We start from the raw sequence: 15,678 nt of genomic DNA, 5'->3' as shown, positions 1-15,678 counted from the left end.
AATACTCTGTAGGCTGCCGGGAGATTCTCGTAAGCCAAAGTCTGGTACAGCAAAAGCCCCGAGGTAGTCTGCCGATTAAAACGGAGCTGATTGGCTGCGGGGGAAATGAGGAGATGGTTATTTTGAATCTGGGGGATTGAATCAGCGTCTCGTACTGTGCACCTACAGCCGGGGGAGGAAGACAAGTGTGTATCTGTGGTTGGCTGGCACACTTGGGCAGCTTTGTGGGGAGTTAAGGCCCGACAAATGTCAGACATGGAGCTGGAAGAGGCTGTGTGGATCCTGCCGTGAATTGTGGGTAATTGGGTTTCTGTCTCAATGGTAATAAACAGTGTATGTTTGTGGGAGTATGTGGGCATTGTACATCCAGCACCAGCTCCATCTGCTCTGCCTTTGTTGCGAAATGGCACAATGTAGAGACAAAGGAGAAGCATTGAATACAGATTGGAGATATCATATGTTTGGCTGCATGACAAAATAATTCAGCCATCTGATAGAGAGCCGTTGCTGAGCTGCTATGTTGTATTTCATCTTGGATAGGACAGGAAAATAACAAACTGTGGAAACTACCTGGTGCTGCAGTTGAGGCCTGACCATCTGTGATGCAGCCTCAGAGAATCATTAAAGGCTAAACAATAAACATAAACTATAAATTCTATGAAAAAGAGATGGATCGGACTCTTGTTGCTTCACTACCCCACAAAACACACATGCATACCTTCCCCATGATGATGTTCGCCTTCGCTGCTCGTAAAACTCTTCTCTTTAATGAGGAAAAAATGACAGCAAAATCAAGAAAGTGATGTCATAAAAAGCTTGGCCTCATAGTCCAAAGTATTACTGTTCCTTTAGGTTTCATGGCAGTTGGAATACAGGTGACAAATTTATTCTGGGATAATATGATCGTTACTGATGCGGCATAGTGGTGAGTTGTGGGTCTCTGTCTGTCTCTGTGTGTTGGCCCTGTGATGGTGACCTGTCCAGGCTGCACCCCGCCCTCACCCAGAGCGAGCTGGGATTGGCTCCAGCACCACCCACGACACGGAAACAGAAAAGCAGAAAAAAAAAAAAATATTTTACATAGTCTGGCTGTCAAACTGAAATCAACACTTTCGAGCTTGACAACAGACTGGCTCTGACCTTTAACCTCTCCGACTCCTCTGCCCCACACACACACATCTTCCAACCACACTAAGCTTTGGAAACCCGCTTCATCTCGTAACAACTTCACATGGGCTCTGCTCCCGCTGGGCACTGTGACGTTGTCGATCGGACCATGGGGTGACCAGGTTCACACTTACAACTTACAGCAGAAGGTATTAGGTGACTCACACACACACCGTAGTATAAGGCCAGGTTTAGGTGCACACCGTGGGAGTGTTAGGTAAGTGGATGAGAGTCCAGTGAGAGCAGGAGCTCAGGGATTAGCCTTAAAACCACAATAACTAACCCTGCAAACACACACACACACAGCATGGGCTCCATCCTGAGAGGATTTTACTTCTTCATCTATTCTGGACAAAAGGCTACAGTGCAAAACAATCCCCTGCATTTATCCCACAGATGGCACACACACTTCTCATAAACATCCTGATGACTCATGACTGACCTCCAGTTCCTGTAAGTTCGCTCAGCAGATTGCTGTAGGTTCATTAACATTCAGGACACATCACCCTGATGGGGACCAGCGACTGTTACAATAATGGCTTCTTGGGAAATGCTTCTCAACAAGCCGCAGACCAGAGGATACGTGGGAAAGCAAATTTAGATTCCCGGTGGAAGCAAAATCAGGATATGTATATTGTAAAAAAAAAAAAAAAAAAAAATCCAACTCTGGGCTTTTTACTGTACTTAACATCACCCCCCCCCCCCCCCTCCTTTTTTTTTCTTTGTCGCTCACAGGGTGAACAAGCGAACACATGAGGAAAGGCAGAAATGAAATAGATTCTATTCAATGATCGAAAATATCATGATGAAGGAAGGAATCTGTTCAGGGAAAGAAAGTGTTAAAAGCTGGTAAAATCATTGTGCTGGTGGAAAAGATAGACTGACGGCAGAAAATAAGTAGAAATGATTGCTGTGGCTGGGCTGAACAATTAGCACCGCCAGCGTTTGATCGCTCAGAAGTCATGCGTTGCCTTCAGTGAAGTAACTTTATTTTTCATTTGGTGCTTTTTCTGGGATGCTGGATAATTGGAAATTCCACCACTACAACTAGGAAAAATGTCAGCAGGCGCTCCAAGTTGGAAGTTGTCAAGATTTCTCAGGACTGTATTTTTTCCGTACCACAGCTATCTGTTGCTAAATGTTACACATCACAACGCTGCCACCTTTTTTTACAGTCTGTAAAGGCACTTGCGTGACACCCTGTCCACCAGGGTCCAACTGAGGGCCGCACATCTGGGAGCATATTTATCATCATTTATGTCATTTATGTCATTTGTAAAATATTAGCTGTCGTTCATGCGGTGCATCTGTATGAAGAGCTAAACCATCAGAAATACACTAAATTGTGCGAAACAGTTCGATAAACGAGCTGAACAAACGCGTTTAACCTGGCTCAGAGGTCGTTTCCAAAGGGTTCGTCAGCTTCAGCCATTGTTGCGCGTTAAACACAACTCTGAGGTGACCAACAGCGCCCACCGGTGACTCCAGGCGGAAAGAGCCGACCGAAGGGCCCTTTAAAGAGCCGATCTAAAGGGACAGGTCAGGACAGCTGGTGCAGTTATGCATTATCAGATTTAGAGCTTGGGAAACCTTGAAAGGAAACTTTGCTGGCAGGCAGACTTCAGGACTAGAAATGGCTCCAACTGAACGTTAGTGTAGTTTGCGTGGGTCAGGTTGATGAGGAGTGGGAGCGGACTATTAGTTGGAAATTCGGGAACGATGAAAACACATGCAGCTTAGGTCTGTTGGGGAGCTGTGGATGAAATGTGGACCGGCTTTCTTTGGTTGATTTCCTCCAGGACAGACTATCCCTCAGACCGAGAACAGGATTTCACTCAGGCAAATCTGTGCTTGGTTATAATTTTGCTTTGTGATTCAGATTAACAAATTTATGTTTGAGATTCATGCGAAATAAGGCTTAAACTATTTATGTACTTAAGTGAACGAATTGAATTGTATATTTTACGTATATTTAAATGGGATAAGCAATGTTTCTGCTGGTACTGTATGGTAAAGTCATCATGTCAAATTTCAGCTGTGATTTTTGCAGTTCACTGGGGAGGATCAGTGTTAAACTTTATGGTGTCCACTCTGGTGGTTGTGCTGCACACAGGGAAAGCAAATCAGACACACACATTATGATGTGGAAGTTTCATAAAACAGACTGAATACGGTCCAAAGGCGAATTCAAATCAGAAGCCTTGGACATTGTTATGACCCCTGAGACGTGAGCCCCTGCCCAAACCCTCCAAACTCGGCTGTGGCGTCAGGGTCATCCTGGGACTGTTGGTGGGGGGAGCAGAGCTTAGAATAAGGCTGACTGGGCGAGTGACCACAAACAGCGCTCCCTGTGAAATTCCACCGTCAATAGGGGCTTTTTCCAGGCCCGGTGCACCACAGCCCTCTGGAGACCCCGTGTAACTGTGTTTGCAGAGATTTGGAGGAGAAGGAGAAAGTCAGAGCTGCAGAAAAAAGTTCCCTCCTCATGCACACAGCGCGATGGTGCAGAGCGACAGAGAGAGAGAGAACGGGCAGCAAATTCACCAGGAAGAAGTTCTTTCGCTTTCCACTGTAGATGAATCCTGAGCCTGTTCCTGCACTACAGTGGTGTCTGGTTGGGCTTTTTCAGACAGGAAACGACAGATTTTACAGTTATGGAGCGTTTGGTGTAAACAGAGGGAAAAATTGGCTCACCAATTTTCACCATTTTCACCAAAAGGAAGTTGCAGAGCGACATTCCCCTCACCTTTAGCACCCATCCTGAGTGACTCAACAGTGGCTGACGGGAAACGCTGCTGAGGAGTGTGCACGGCTGACTAGTGCACATGTGTACCGGAGCCCCCAGCTGAAGACCATTTATAAGCCTATAAAGGCACCTTTGATTGAAACTGTCCACACCCTCATTTGAGGCGCGTCCAAAGGCATTTTGGGAAACGTAGGAAATCATTACATGAAGCAGATATGAGAAATGTTAGATGAGCAGGCACAAACAACGATCACAGACAATTTTAAGTTAACTCTTCCGAGCTAATTCCAAAGAAACGCTAGAGCACGAACTTTGTCTTTATAAAAATAGCTTTCCATTTGGGATTTTTCGCCTCCCAGGTTTAGAGACACTGCTTTCAGGGAACACAAATCGTTAGATCCTGGCCTGAATATGTTACAGGCTAAGACAAACAAGGCTGTACATGTTCACTCTGCTGCCTGGACTGTTAGCAGAGGAGCACAGCTCCATCTTGTGGTGATGGCAAATCAGGACTTGTGCTGGTCATTTTGCGATTTTAAGACACAAAGGAACTCATCTCAAAGCCCGTCATTTCATTTAATTCAAAGGGTACAAGAACATTTTTTTCCTGTTTTGTTTTTACAATTGTTTGATTTTATTCAACAGTTTAAAAACATTATTTAAAATGAAATCACAATATAAATGAAGACAAGCATGAAAATTGTGGGTGTTGTTCCATTCAGAAATATCTGTATGATGACTTGATTTTTACTTTTTCCCCACCGTACTTAGGTGGTAAAGACAACGAAGTGGTTGAAAAACCTGAAAAATGTTCTATCTTAAATGAAAGAATGGAGATGTCTTGAAGCTTGTGTAGAGTTATAAATCTGAAGTATTACTGGCCAACTATGGCTTTTTACTTTTTAACCAGCTTAATCCAAAACTTCAATTTCTCGAGCAATTTAATCTCAGCATCATTTAAATACATGTGGATGATGTCACGCAGACATCTTGATATATTTTATTAAAGTTGTATATGTGGTGAATTCTGCAGACAGGTACATTCGAATGAGAGGGTTTGCATCTTTATTGGTGTTGTGATCAACGTACATTTGCATTACTCTGGACTCTGGGAAAAAGTTTCTCGAGAGCTTTCAACCACATCTTGTGTGTTTGTGGATCAGATGTTTGGGAAATAATGAGCCTTCTGGGCTCATGGGAGTTTATGAAGTGAACTCCTTCTATTAAGCAAGATATGTTTGAAAGGTCTGGAAGAAGCTAGAAAGTAGGGCTTGAGTCAAAGTTTTGGATAGTTATTTATTTTTTTTAAAGTAGGTTGACTGGAACACTTCTTTGCACCTCTACACCTGAATGTTTTGGTGGTGACCTGAAATGAAGTGAGGCAGTCAGTGGGATTAAACTTTTGCTTTAAAAAGAACAAAAATTAACGCCTAACTCTAGGAAAAATATTTGGGGACACTGGAACCAATTTCAGATGCTGCTGTTTTATGTCTCGAGGCTTAATCAGCTCATTGAGTCTGATCAGTCCACACAGAAATCAATGTGGGAACAATGGCCGAATTCCATTTAGCTGCTTCAGTCCTAGTATTTTGAATGTTGGCTCAATGGCACAACAGAGCAGGTTGTTGTCAAGGTTATTAACGACACCTTAGCTTTTCCTACTCTGACAAGTAAAACAGTGAGAGTCCGAAGAGATGAGTTGGACAGAGAAGGAAACATATACATATTTATGTCAAATACTAAATGCAGATTAACCATTGCTACATTTTTTTTCTTCCACAAATTCATAGTGGTAGGTTCAGATGTGAAAAAGAAAAGATTCTTGTATCCAAACAGGCAACCATTACTTAAAAATATTAATCAATTTCATAGCCATACCTTTAACCTGGTAAGATAACCACCAATTCATTTGGTAAATGAGGTCAAGCCCTCGTCATGTACAGGGGGAGATGACAATTGGACACACGACATGACAACTACCCAAGTTGTCGGCTGAGTCCGCCCTACCCATCTCAGCAACACCCTAAACCTGCACAGCTGAAATGTGCAGGGCAGAAAGCTAAATGCTAAATGGTTGCCAGGAAGGGGGGGAAAAAAAAAAAAAAATTGTACAGGCTTCTTTAATGTTTCCATTTTTCATCGATGAAAGATGAATCTGCCGTCAGACTAGGATCCATTTCAAAGAGACAAATGTGAACATTTGAAAATGTCGACACAGGCATCAGATTGCAACAGGCTTGTGCCTGCAGTTTGATGTAATTTTAAGAATACTCAGCTGGTGCTCAATGAAATCTCTAAAGTCAGAAACAAAAAAAATAAAAAGGTATGAGGTCTATGTCTATTGTATTGCACATACAGAGAAAAATGCTTATTCAAGTTTGCATAAAATTATCATGAATTCCTCAAAAGAACCCCCAGGGAAAGTGAAACAAAGAAAATGTCCTGGAGATAAAAAAAGGAAAGAGGCTGTGATTGGGATGGGGATGGGGGGGGGGAAAAAACAAAAAAAAAGGAAAAAAGAATGAAACGCTGCTTTCAAAGATAAAACTTTTTTTATGTGTTGGGGTGTGGCTCAGTTAGGTTTCAAACTCTTTCACTTCCTCAGTGACTGTACTGCTGGAGAATTGTGCAACAGGAGCAGTGAATGAAAACATGTGTGCCGCAACACAGGCTACATGGGCAGAGTGGGACTTGGTGCGCAAGTTTCCAGATTTCCACAGAAGCATCCGCCATCAGAATCTGTTCCCTTCAGGCACAATCTGCAATCCATCAAGTGGATGGGATCGTAAAATGTTTAATTTGATTCATTATAGGAAAATTCAAACCATAAAAGTTAAAGTGTTGTTTGAACATTGAAATAGTTCAGTGCCCAAATTCAGAGGCATTTTATTTTTAAACATCCAAAAAAATGATTCAGCAGTGAGCAAATTTGACAATTGTGAATGTATTCACTTGATTTTTTGGCCTCAGATCATGATACTTTGTGTTTCCTCTGTTGTGCCTTGAACACAGCACAGATGAAAGCTACCATGTAGAGAGACATATAAATATATTAGGCTGACATTGCGAAGCTTCATGTGCGTGTGGATATTTCGTAGGTGCTGTCCCATTAGAATTGTGCATTTTGAGCTGTGTTGTGAACACAGCCAGCTTTGATATGTTGAGTTCCAGGACTAATGGAAGCTTCAGCCTGAATAATTTCAGGCCAATTTTGATTGAAGCTTATAGGTCTCTGTCTTTTAACAGCTGCTGTGGTTGGCGACAAAACCTACACAACATTTATCCATTTAAAACAATTAGCGTTGTCGTACAACAAAGATCAGGTTCAGGGTGCAAACACTAACACTGTGCGTGTCTGCCAGACTATATGAACGATAAGTTGATCTTCATAAATTAAGAAGAGAGTCAAGCGGTCCTTTAAATAATGAATTTCCTGTAAAGTTTGAGCTTTTAAAGCCACTGATGAGAACCGATGTTGAAATCTGTGGCTATTTTTGCTCAATGTTTCAGTTCACTGCTCCACATTGGTCAACTCCAAATGGCTCTCGCTAACCCAGCTGCCCTCCCCCCTCCAAAATATAAAACTTGTTGACTGCTGATTCCAGTCAGGCTTTCAGTCATCTGCATGCTGGTGAAAAACAACAAATCGAAAGTGAACAAATGTGACTCATCTTAAATTACTGGACCACACAGAGTAAAAGGTGAGCCAATACTTGGTCTACATTCATCAGATGTGTCAAGCAACTGAGCTGATTGTATCAGGACAGAGAGGCTGCCCCCTAGTGGTTGGGGGTGGGGAGGTCTGTTAACAGGTCACTGAGACCAATTTAAGACCCAATTTTGGGAATTGGTATTTCCCTGGAAAACATGATATGATTGATTGAGACTATGAGTTGAACAGCAGGCAAACACACTCGTCATGATGAGCCATGTCAGACTGAAATGCATCATGTGGGTAAAATACATTTTGCTTTAGTCCAAAACACACATGCCAGCACCCAAACTTCATATGTTTTGTCAGCGAGAATCATGAAATCCTTTAAAAAAAAAAAAAAAAAAAAAGGCAGCAGTCGCAGCTCAGGTCAATCTAAGAGTTCCTGAATCTAAAAAAATACAGAAGGCTTAATGCTAAAACTACCATCTTTCAGGACGTTGACCCTTTTTTGTTTCATGTAGAAGGCACACAAACTACCACAAAAGTATAGTAATAATCTTCAAATGTGCAAAAAAGCTCAGATTACATTATTTCCTCAATAAAAGAAAAGAAAGGAAACAAGAAATGTTCAGGATCACGTTCTCTGCCTTCCCCTCCTGTGTATGTAGAGGATTGCAGTGCAGTCTTGCTTTAAATGTGCTTCAGAACCAACACAAATACTTCTGCATTTCTTCCATTGGCACTTAGTTACCGTTAGTGCAGAAAAGGGCAGCGGCAGAGTCTCTGAATGTTCAGAATGTGATGCACAGCTTGTATGTGGTTGAAAAACAAAGATCTGCTTCGATTTGAAATAATTCAAATACACAAGAGGAAGAGGAACCTCCAGAGTTAGTGTGGTGACCAGATTGACATGACCTACCGTATCGCCTCCCCCACCTCAAAAAAACAAAACAAAAGAAAAACAAACAAAAAAAAAAAAAACAGAAAGAAAGCAGCACTGTAGACTTTCTCCCTCATGTTGTTTTGTACCTCCACAGTTCAGTTTTATTTAATCCAGCATCAGGAGGCACCTCTGGTCCTTTATTGTCAGCTCCCCACAGTTGTCCACTTTGTTCTTAGCTATTCAGATGAGGTGGGCGAAGGCTTGGGGGCTTGAAGGGCCTGAGGGTTCACAATGACTTGGATGACAAAGTCCTTCTGGATTTTAGTGTCTTGCAGCCGCGTTTTGTCCGTGAGCAACTTGCCGGAGAAGAACCAGCGCTGATGTGCGGCGTCGATGTCCTCCTGGGCCTGCAGCTGCTTCTTCAGCAGCCCGATGGTGTCAGCCATACTGGCGCTGAGGCGCAGGTCCTTCCCTGTGGACAGTCGTACCTACAGGGACACAGTGTCATTCTTCTTTCAAGTATCACTCAACCAGTCCTTATTTATATAGCACTTTTCATACGGGGGAAAAAAAGTTATAGCGTTATAACAGCTAAAGAAAAAATACAGGAAGAAACGTGTTGACGTACAAAGCCCATTCATTCTTCCTGGGCTTTGTTGCGGTACCTTGAGCTGGAATTCCTTTTTGGGTGCCACAGGGGGCTCGGGGCTGTCGCTGGGGTCCTCGTCACTGCGTTCTGAGATGAGGTTGACAGGCGGAGCCAGGCAGTAGACAGGCAGCTGGTAGCGGTTCCCAAGTTCATCATAACACTCTGTGAGAGTACCTGGAGAGGAAAAGAGCTGAAGCCGTTATCTAAAGCTCTGTAGGTTATTCTGAAGACATGTATCTAAATAAACACCAGGATCAGTCTGCTATTGCTTAAGTATTTGATTTTTTGTTCTGTATTTTTCTGTTCTTACCATGTGGCAGCGTGATACTGGCTCCGTCCACTATAGCCTGGGCCAGCTCGTGGTCGTTACACTCCAGTGCCACAGCGGCGGCTTTCAGGGCGTCCCAGATCTCCTTACGGCCCTCGAAAGCTGGCGCTGTGTCCCAAAACTCATCTCGCTTGCTCCGTAACTGGCCCTCAGTCATTGGGTAGTCGCTTTTCCACTTGGGACGATCTTTCTTCAGAGGCTCATTACGTCCTGTAATGGAAATGAGAAGCCACCGAGGACCGTCACAGGTCCAGAGAAGAGGGTCGATAAGTCAGGGAGAATCATACCGTGCTTAAAAATTTTATTCCCAGGCTTGAATTTTTTTTTTTTTTTCCCCCCCTTCAGCCTGACATTAGTGACAACCTGTGAGCCATTTGGTGAAGTCTTGTTTCTGAAATTAGACTATTTAAAAACCTTTCGCGTGACAGAAGATGCTCCAAAAACAGGATGTTGCATGAAGAGTGGAAGTTTATGACACAAACTGACACGCACAGACACAAAAGCATAAAAAATGTCTGTACAAATGCAAGCCTGATTGTCCTGTGACTTAAAAATATCAGCATTTTAGCAACAAAAGACATTACACTGATATTTGTTGTTACTCATAAAACTTTACCATGGCCCTGCTGTTTGCCAGATATAAACTTGAAGACATATTTTTCACTCATGTTATTAACCGGCAAGAAACACAAATGCCAATATTGGTAACAGGAGCCTGAAAGCATCATTCAAGTTTTCTTTTCTGCAGTTCAACGTACCACATGCCTGTTGAAGCGCAGTTGAATTTTCTCAGAAACTATGGTTTACATTTATCACAAAATTACACTCATTCTTTAGATGTCGCAAACAGGGAATCAACAGGCCAACTCTTGATTCACAGCTGCATTATGTTTTATCGCAGAAGGATGGATCGCAAACATGTGCACCACAGAACAGAGAGAAAAAGGCTGATTGGTTAATGACCAACAAGACGGTTGAATATTAATTTTTATCCCATGCCCCCATCTCGTGGTCATCATACACAGAGAGAAATGATAGCTGTCACCAGAGATAGAGATCACCTCACCCCACCCCAGCATGTCATCTGAATCTAAAATTAGGAGGTCATTCAGAGTTTGCAATATGCATGAAGCATGTGTAGCCTATATCTGTCTATGTAACCTTACCCGAGTTTCCCACCGCTCGGTATTAACACCAAACACACACGAGTACATTTATTCATGTGGAGGCCATCTGTATCTACCAATGAATCTTCAGAATAGCTCTGTGAGAAAATAGCACCTTTTGTCTCAATGAGCGTCAGCCACTTGAGTTCATGAAGTCTCAGGAGCGGCAGAGATGCTCGTCACTGCGGACTGGAGTGACGGAAAATGGAGAAGAGGAGAACGGGAGACAGCACACATCCAAGAGGTTGCCTTTCTTTCAAACTAATTATTTATAGTGCAGGCATCTTAGGAAGAGGTGGGGTGGTGTAGGATTAGCACTTGGGGAAAGAGTGAATCCCACTGGCTTCCTCGTTATCACTGAAGCAGTTTCAATCATGTGCTGTGATATCATCTGAAGTGCAATATCTATCCTGAGTGGATCCATGTTCCCATAAATTAAAACATGTAAAAGATGTGTGTGTCAGAGGCAGGAAAGTTACTTTTGCTACAGATACAAGAACACACAACAAACAATCCCAATGAGCAGCCTTTTTTAATGGTTTTACAGGTGTGTAAAAAAAAACCCAACAACTTTAAATGTACATAAGCAGCTCATTTTGACAACAATAAATCAAATACTAATGTAACTTCCAAATCTTTCTTGCCAAATCAACTAATTAACAAAGCCATTCATTGTTGCAATTTGCCCCTCTCACAAAAATATAGACTATGGCTACCTTGTCCTGTAAGAAGTCTCTCTCTCTCTCTTTCTTTCTTTTCTTTTTTTTTTTTTTAAACACTTTTTGATAGTGTAGTATAAAGTGAAAGGAAATTGGGAGTTGTCAGGGTGACAAGAACGAAGGAGCGACACTGGCCAAGGAATCGGACAAAGGATGTCTGCTGAGGGCTTGCATGTTTGGTACTTGTATTGAAAAGTGAAATACAACTGTCATTATTACACAAAAGACAATACCAATAAGTTGTATTAAACTCGCAAGAAACAACATCTGTCAGACACATGTGCAGGTGTCACATAATGAAGCTACAGTGAAGGGAACTCTGTGTGTGAGGCGCCTGAGCTCTGCTTGTGAGGGTACAAGCAGAGCGGCCATCTGAGACTCGAGGCCACTGATGGCTGTTAAAGGATTACCTGCTTCTGGGAGAAGAACGACAACACTACACGCTGCTTTGGCCCAGTAAAGACATTTAACAGCCTCTCACGTTGCTCTGACCTGAGGCAAATAATGACTGCGGGTGTTTTCTGTGTCCGTCTCTAACAACAGACCCCAGTGAACGCACACTGGAGTGGACACACGCTGAATCTATGTCTGAAAGCATTTCCTCTCGACAGAACAGCATACATGACAACATGCAGTCTGATCCTAGCAGCTGGTCGTCTTATCACCACAACAACGCATTTGCCGTTCTGCAACTGAAGATAAAACTCCTGATGCCTAATGTTGCTTTGAAAAAGACTAAGCAGAGCAGGAGGAGAAGAAATTAGTCTTGCTGTTGATTTCTGACCAGCGAAAGCCAAAATATCTCCAGTTTCCCTGAGTACACAAACAGGCTGAGAGATGCAGTGCCTTTATTTGCAGGTTAAACTGTCCAATTTTGTTATTGATACATTGTTTAAGTCACTTTTCATAAATGTGACAACTGGCCATTTGGACACACAGACCCTACCCGCACCTTGACTTCACGTTTGGACATGTCAACTACAGAAGACTGAAACTGCCAAAAATAAGTCAAATGAATAAGTAAAAGTAAATAAATAGGAGAATTTATATGGCAGTAAATACATACTAAAGCAAATGCTAACAGAAATACCGGTTTATATCAGTTTGCCATCTGTAAATGTGATATTTCTTGCTGTGTAACTGTGTATTAATAAACAACTGCTGCTGCTTTATAATCCCTCTGTCACCAGCTTCTCAGGTGACCTTCAGAAAAGTTCCTGCTCTCAAGGAGGACACGTCTTAACTTTTCACGGCAGACATGCTGTCCAAGCGTGTTCTAACCTCAGTGTACCTCAGCATTAAGGATGCAAATTAGGCTTTTAATATCTCATGGGATGTGATCCACAGCCAGAATCCAAATATACAAAAATCACAGAACTATTTTATCCAAAGAAAAGAGGGTCGAAATGGTGAGGAACATAATGAATGGACTCATGCTGTGTAAAATAGAGAGATACTGCATCAGTCTTCTGTTGAACCTGGCTGCTTCCCCTCGCACAGCTGTCTGTGTGAGGGTGTGTCAGATAGTATAATCAGTCCTGTTAGAAGAGCCAGTCAATGACGCAGTATGACATGATATGACATGAACTTTCTGATCACAGCCTGGTCTAGTGGGGAGTCTGTTGATATCAATCAGGGTGGGAAATTACCACGAAGCATTGCCAAAACCAAGAGAATCCCAGCTTGACTTTGAATAATCTGACCATCTGCAACTTTAGCAAATAACAAATGTGGAAGATTTATTTTAAAGGTCATCTTCTGCTCTAGAAATGTACATATTGTGTATTACATTTAGTTATTTCCAACGGCTAAGGGTAAAAAAAAAAAAAAAGTCTCCTTCACTCTCTGATGCAAAGCTGGAACCCATCTTGAAAACATCCTGACTTTCTGAAGTAAACTAGAGCCAATTCCTACTGGAAAGAAAATGAATTCAAAAACTTTCCATCAGTTAGAAATAAAAACGGAACCAGCATCCAAATTAATAACAGACACTAAGATTCCTTAACACTCACTAACAAGGGAACTTTACTCTTCCAGGTATAATGAAAAGCACACATCTCTTTGCCAGTGGGCTTCAAAGTAAAATAACCTGTTAGTTAAGTGCTGGCTTAATTAACTGATGCAGACTTTGAGCCACACCTTGATGGTCTTTTCACAATACAAGTGAGCATATAACAACATTCATAAACTGTCATAGCCTTAACTCATTCAACATACAGTAATCATTTCCATGTATTACACAATTGGTCATAAAAGGTTGTGCTAAGTATCAGACAATGTTGTCTGTGGTCAAAACTATGCAGAAATTCAGACTGTCTGCCAATTCAGCTGTTTGGCGCCTGCGTCGTTCAGATCAGTCTGTTGTAAATATAACATTTACTCTAAGTGCTGAAGCAGCAATCCAAATTCCATCCATCACTATCAAAGACAAGTGCAAAAGAACAAAAGTTTGCCCGTGGCTGTTTGCCAGTGTTTATCTTTGGAAGAATTTTATCTTGCAGAGAAGGTAATGGACATGAACTCATGTCCCTGATGTGAACAACCGGCAAATCAGCAGCTTCGGGAATCAATGTAACCTCCTCTACTTTGCTGGTGGTTACAGTAACCACAATATCCTGCTGGATCCTTAAATGCATGTTCACGGGGCTGCAATATTACCACTTTTAAGACAGCAAGGAGGCTGACTGCTGTGGCATTAAGAAACTGTTGGGTGAGAAAATTGTCAGCCTTGTAATAGGTGTACTGTGGGGGTAGTGTAGGTGACTTTGGCTGTAATCAATGGAGGCAGACAGTCTGAGATGTCAAGCCGAACAAGGGACACCACAGTCTGTGCGATGGCACAAAAGAAACTACTACACTGGTTTTAATGTGTGTGCCGAGGCTTGACAGGTGACAGTTGCACCGCATTTACATGTACAACTAAAACTCTGCAAAAAAAAAAAAACCAACAACCTCAGATCGTTATCTAATCAACCCACATTGAATAACCCCTTGTGAAACACATTGGGTCAATCCGCTGATATGGACTTTCATGTGAGAAAATATGTGGTGCATTGTGAATGCTTCCTTGACTACGGCTCTGTTTTTCTAAGGTGTACGGCTTTGCACCTAAGTGTGTTTTACTGTGTTTACCAGGAGTCAAAAAAGAGGTGTGCAAAACCCAAGAACAAATGGGCACTTGAGACGCAGGAGGGGAATGCTTTCGGGTGAAGTTTTTTTTTTTTTTTTTTTTAAATACACACTTCAGTGGTTTAGACTTCAAGGTATGTCGGATGTATTGACTTAGTTTAGATAAAATAAACAGGACTAGGCAGTGTCAGATGCCATTTTTAAATCAGAGCAGTGGATGACCCTCAACTGGAGGACGACAAAAATACAGGGGGGGGGGGGGGGGGGGGGGGGGGGGGTTATTCATTTTAAAAAGTAAAACATTCAGACACTTATTCTGCATGAGTGACAAACTCAAAACAGATAGTGGTCTTACCTCCCCGTCCGCCGTTCCTGGATGAGCCTCGGCTTTGGGTGTCCTCCCAGCCCTCCCAGTATCTCCCCACACATCCTCCCATGCTCAGATTGCTTCCACGCCTCTCACCAGCCGAGCAGGAGGTCCATTACGGACAAAGACGATGAACCAGGTCCGATTAGGTCAGGGACTGGTCACGGGTCCAAAGCTGCGAGCCTGAGGTCATTCGTGACGGCAGTAAGTGGTGGTTGTGGTGGATCGGAAGGTCTGATCGCGCCGGACTGAGCTGTACCTGCGGGCTCGATGTGCGTTTTCTCTCTTGCTCTATCAGAGCTACTTGTGCGTTACACGAACCCCACAGTATCCACAGCTCCTAGCCCGCACCGGCGTTACAAGAGTTACACTCTCAACTATCAGCCCGCTGTGGCATCTGCTTGTAACTATTACGACACTCCCAGCAACATGTGTGCAATCCAACTCTCCCGTTAAGTTGAGTTAGTTGTAAAATGTTGCTGTCCAGTGCGCACCTTCCTCGCTAACAAGCTAACAGGGCCAGCCAGCTAGCTACCACAACATCAGTAAACACAAACTTCTGTGCACTCCTGCCCATTTCCTTCCATCGTGAGTTTCTCTCACATGGGCATAGGGAGTTATGGTTTCCCGCAGCCCTCGGCGTACTGCATCAGCTCTTCCACATTTGCCGCAGATGTTTGTCTTTAAATCCCACAGCGCGTTACTTCCCTCTCTGCTGGTGAAAGGTGACTAGCGACCGAGCTAGCACCGCAGAACTTTTTGACGCTGCAGCGTAAGCTAGCACGCATGTGTTATGTTCCCGTACGTCAGGAGTTCACACAACTCAGCACCGACCGAGTTCTGTTTCATTCAGCCATTCAGCTCCCGCG

General features: G+C 42.9%; 1 protein-coding gene across 1 annotated transcript; it reads right to left on the bottom strand.

Annotated features, from left to right (window-relative positions):
* Nucleotides 1-7,981: 7,981 nt before the first annotated feature.
* On the bottom strand, nucleotides 7,982-15,521 carry ubtd1b (ubiquitin domain containing 1b). The gene is made up of 4 exons (XM_029527710.1): nucleotides 14,798-15,521; nucleotides 9,411-9,638; nucleotides 9,117-9,274; nucleotides 7,982-8,939 (listed from the first exon to the last, which is right to left on the bottom strand). Exons 1-4 carry the CDS (start codon nucleotides 14,877-14,879, stop codon nucleotides 8,688-8,690), a joined length of 720 nt encoding a protein of 239 aa, XP_029383570.1. The 5' UTR covers nucleotides 14,880-15,521; the 3' UTR covers nucleotides 7,982-8,687.
* Between the last annotated feature and the right edge of the window lie 157 nt (nucleotides 15,522-15,678).

This window comes from Echeneis naucrates, chromosome 19, assembly GCF_900963305.1.
Source record: "Echeneis naucrates chromosome 19, fEcheNa1.1, whole genome shotgun sequence".
Classification (NCBI taxonomy): Eukaryota; Metazoa; Chordata; class Actinopteri; order Carangiformes; family Echeneidae; genus Echeneis; species Echeneis naucrates.
This window is presented reverse-complemented; position numbering and strand designations above follow the sequence as displayed.

Coding starts and splice junctions, on each gene's coding strand:
- ubtd1b (XM_029527710.1), bottom strand. CDS start 14,879: ATGGGAGGATGTGTGGGGAGATACTGGGAGGGCTGGGAGGACACCCAA. Junction 9,275..9,410: donor CAGTATCACGCTGCCACATG/GTAAGAACAGAA, acceptor TTTCCTCTCCAG/GTACTCTCACAGAGTGTTAT. Junction 8,940..9,116: donor AAAAGGAATTCCAGCTCAAG/GTACCGCAACAA, acceptor GTGTCCCTGTAG/GTACGACTGTCCACAGGGAA.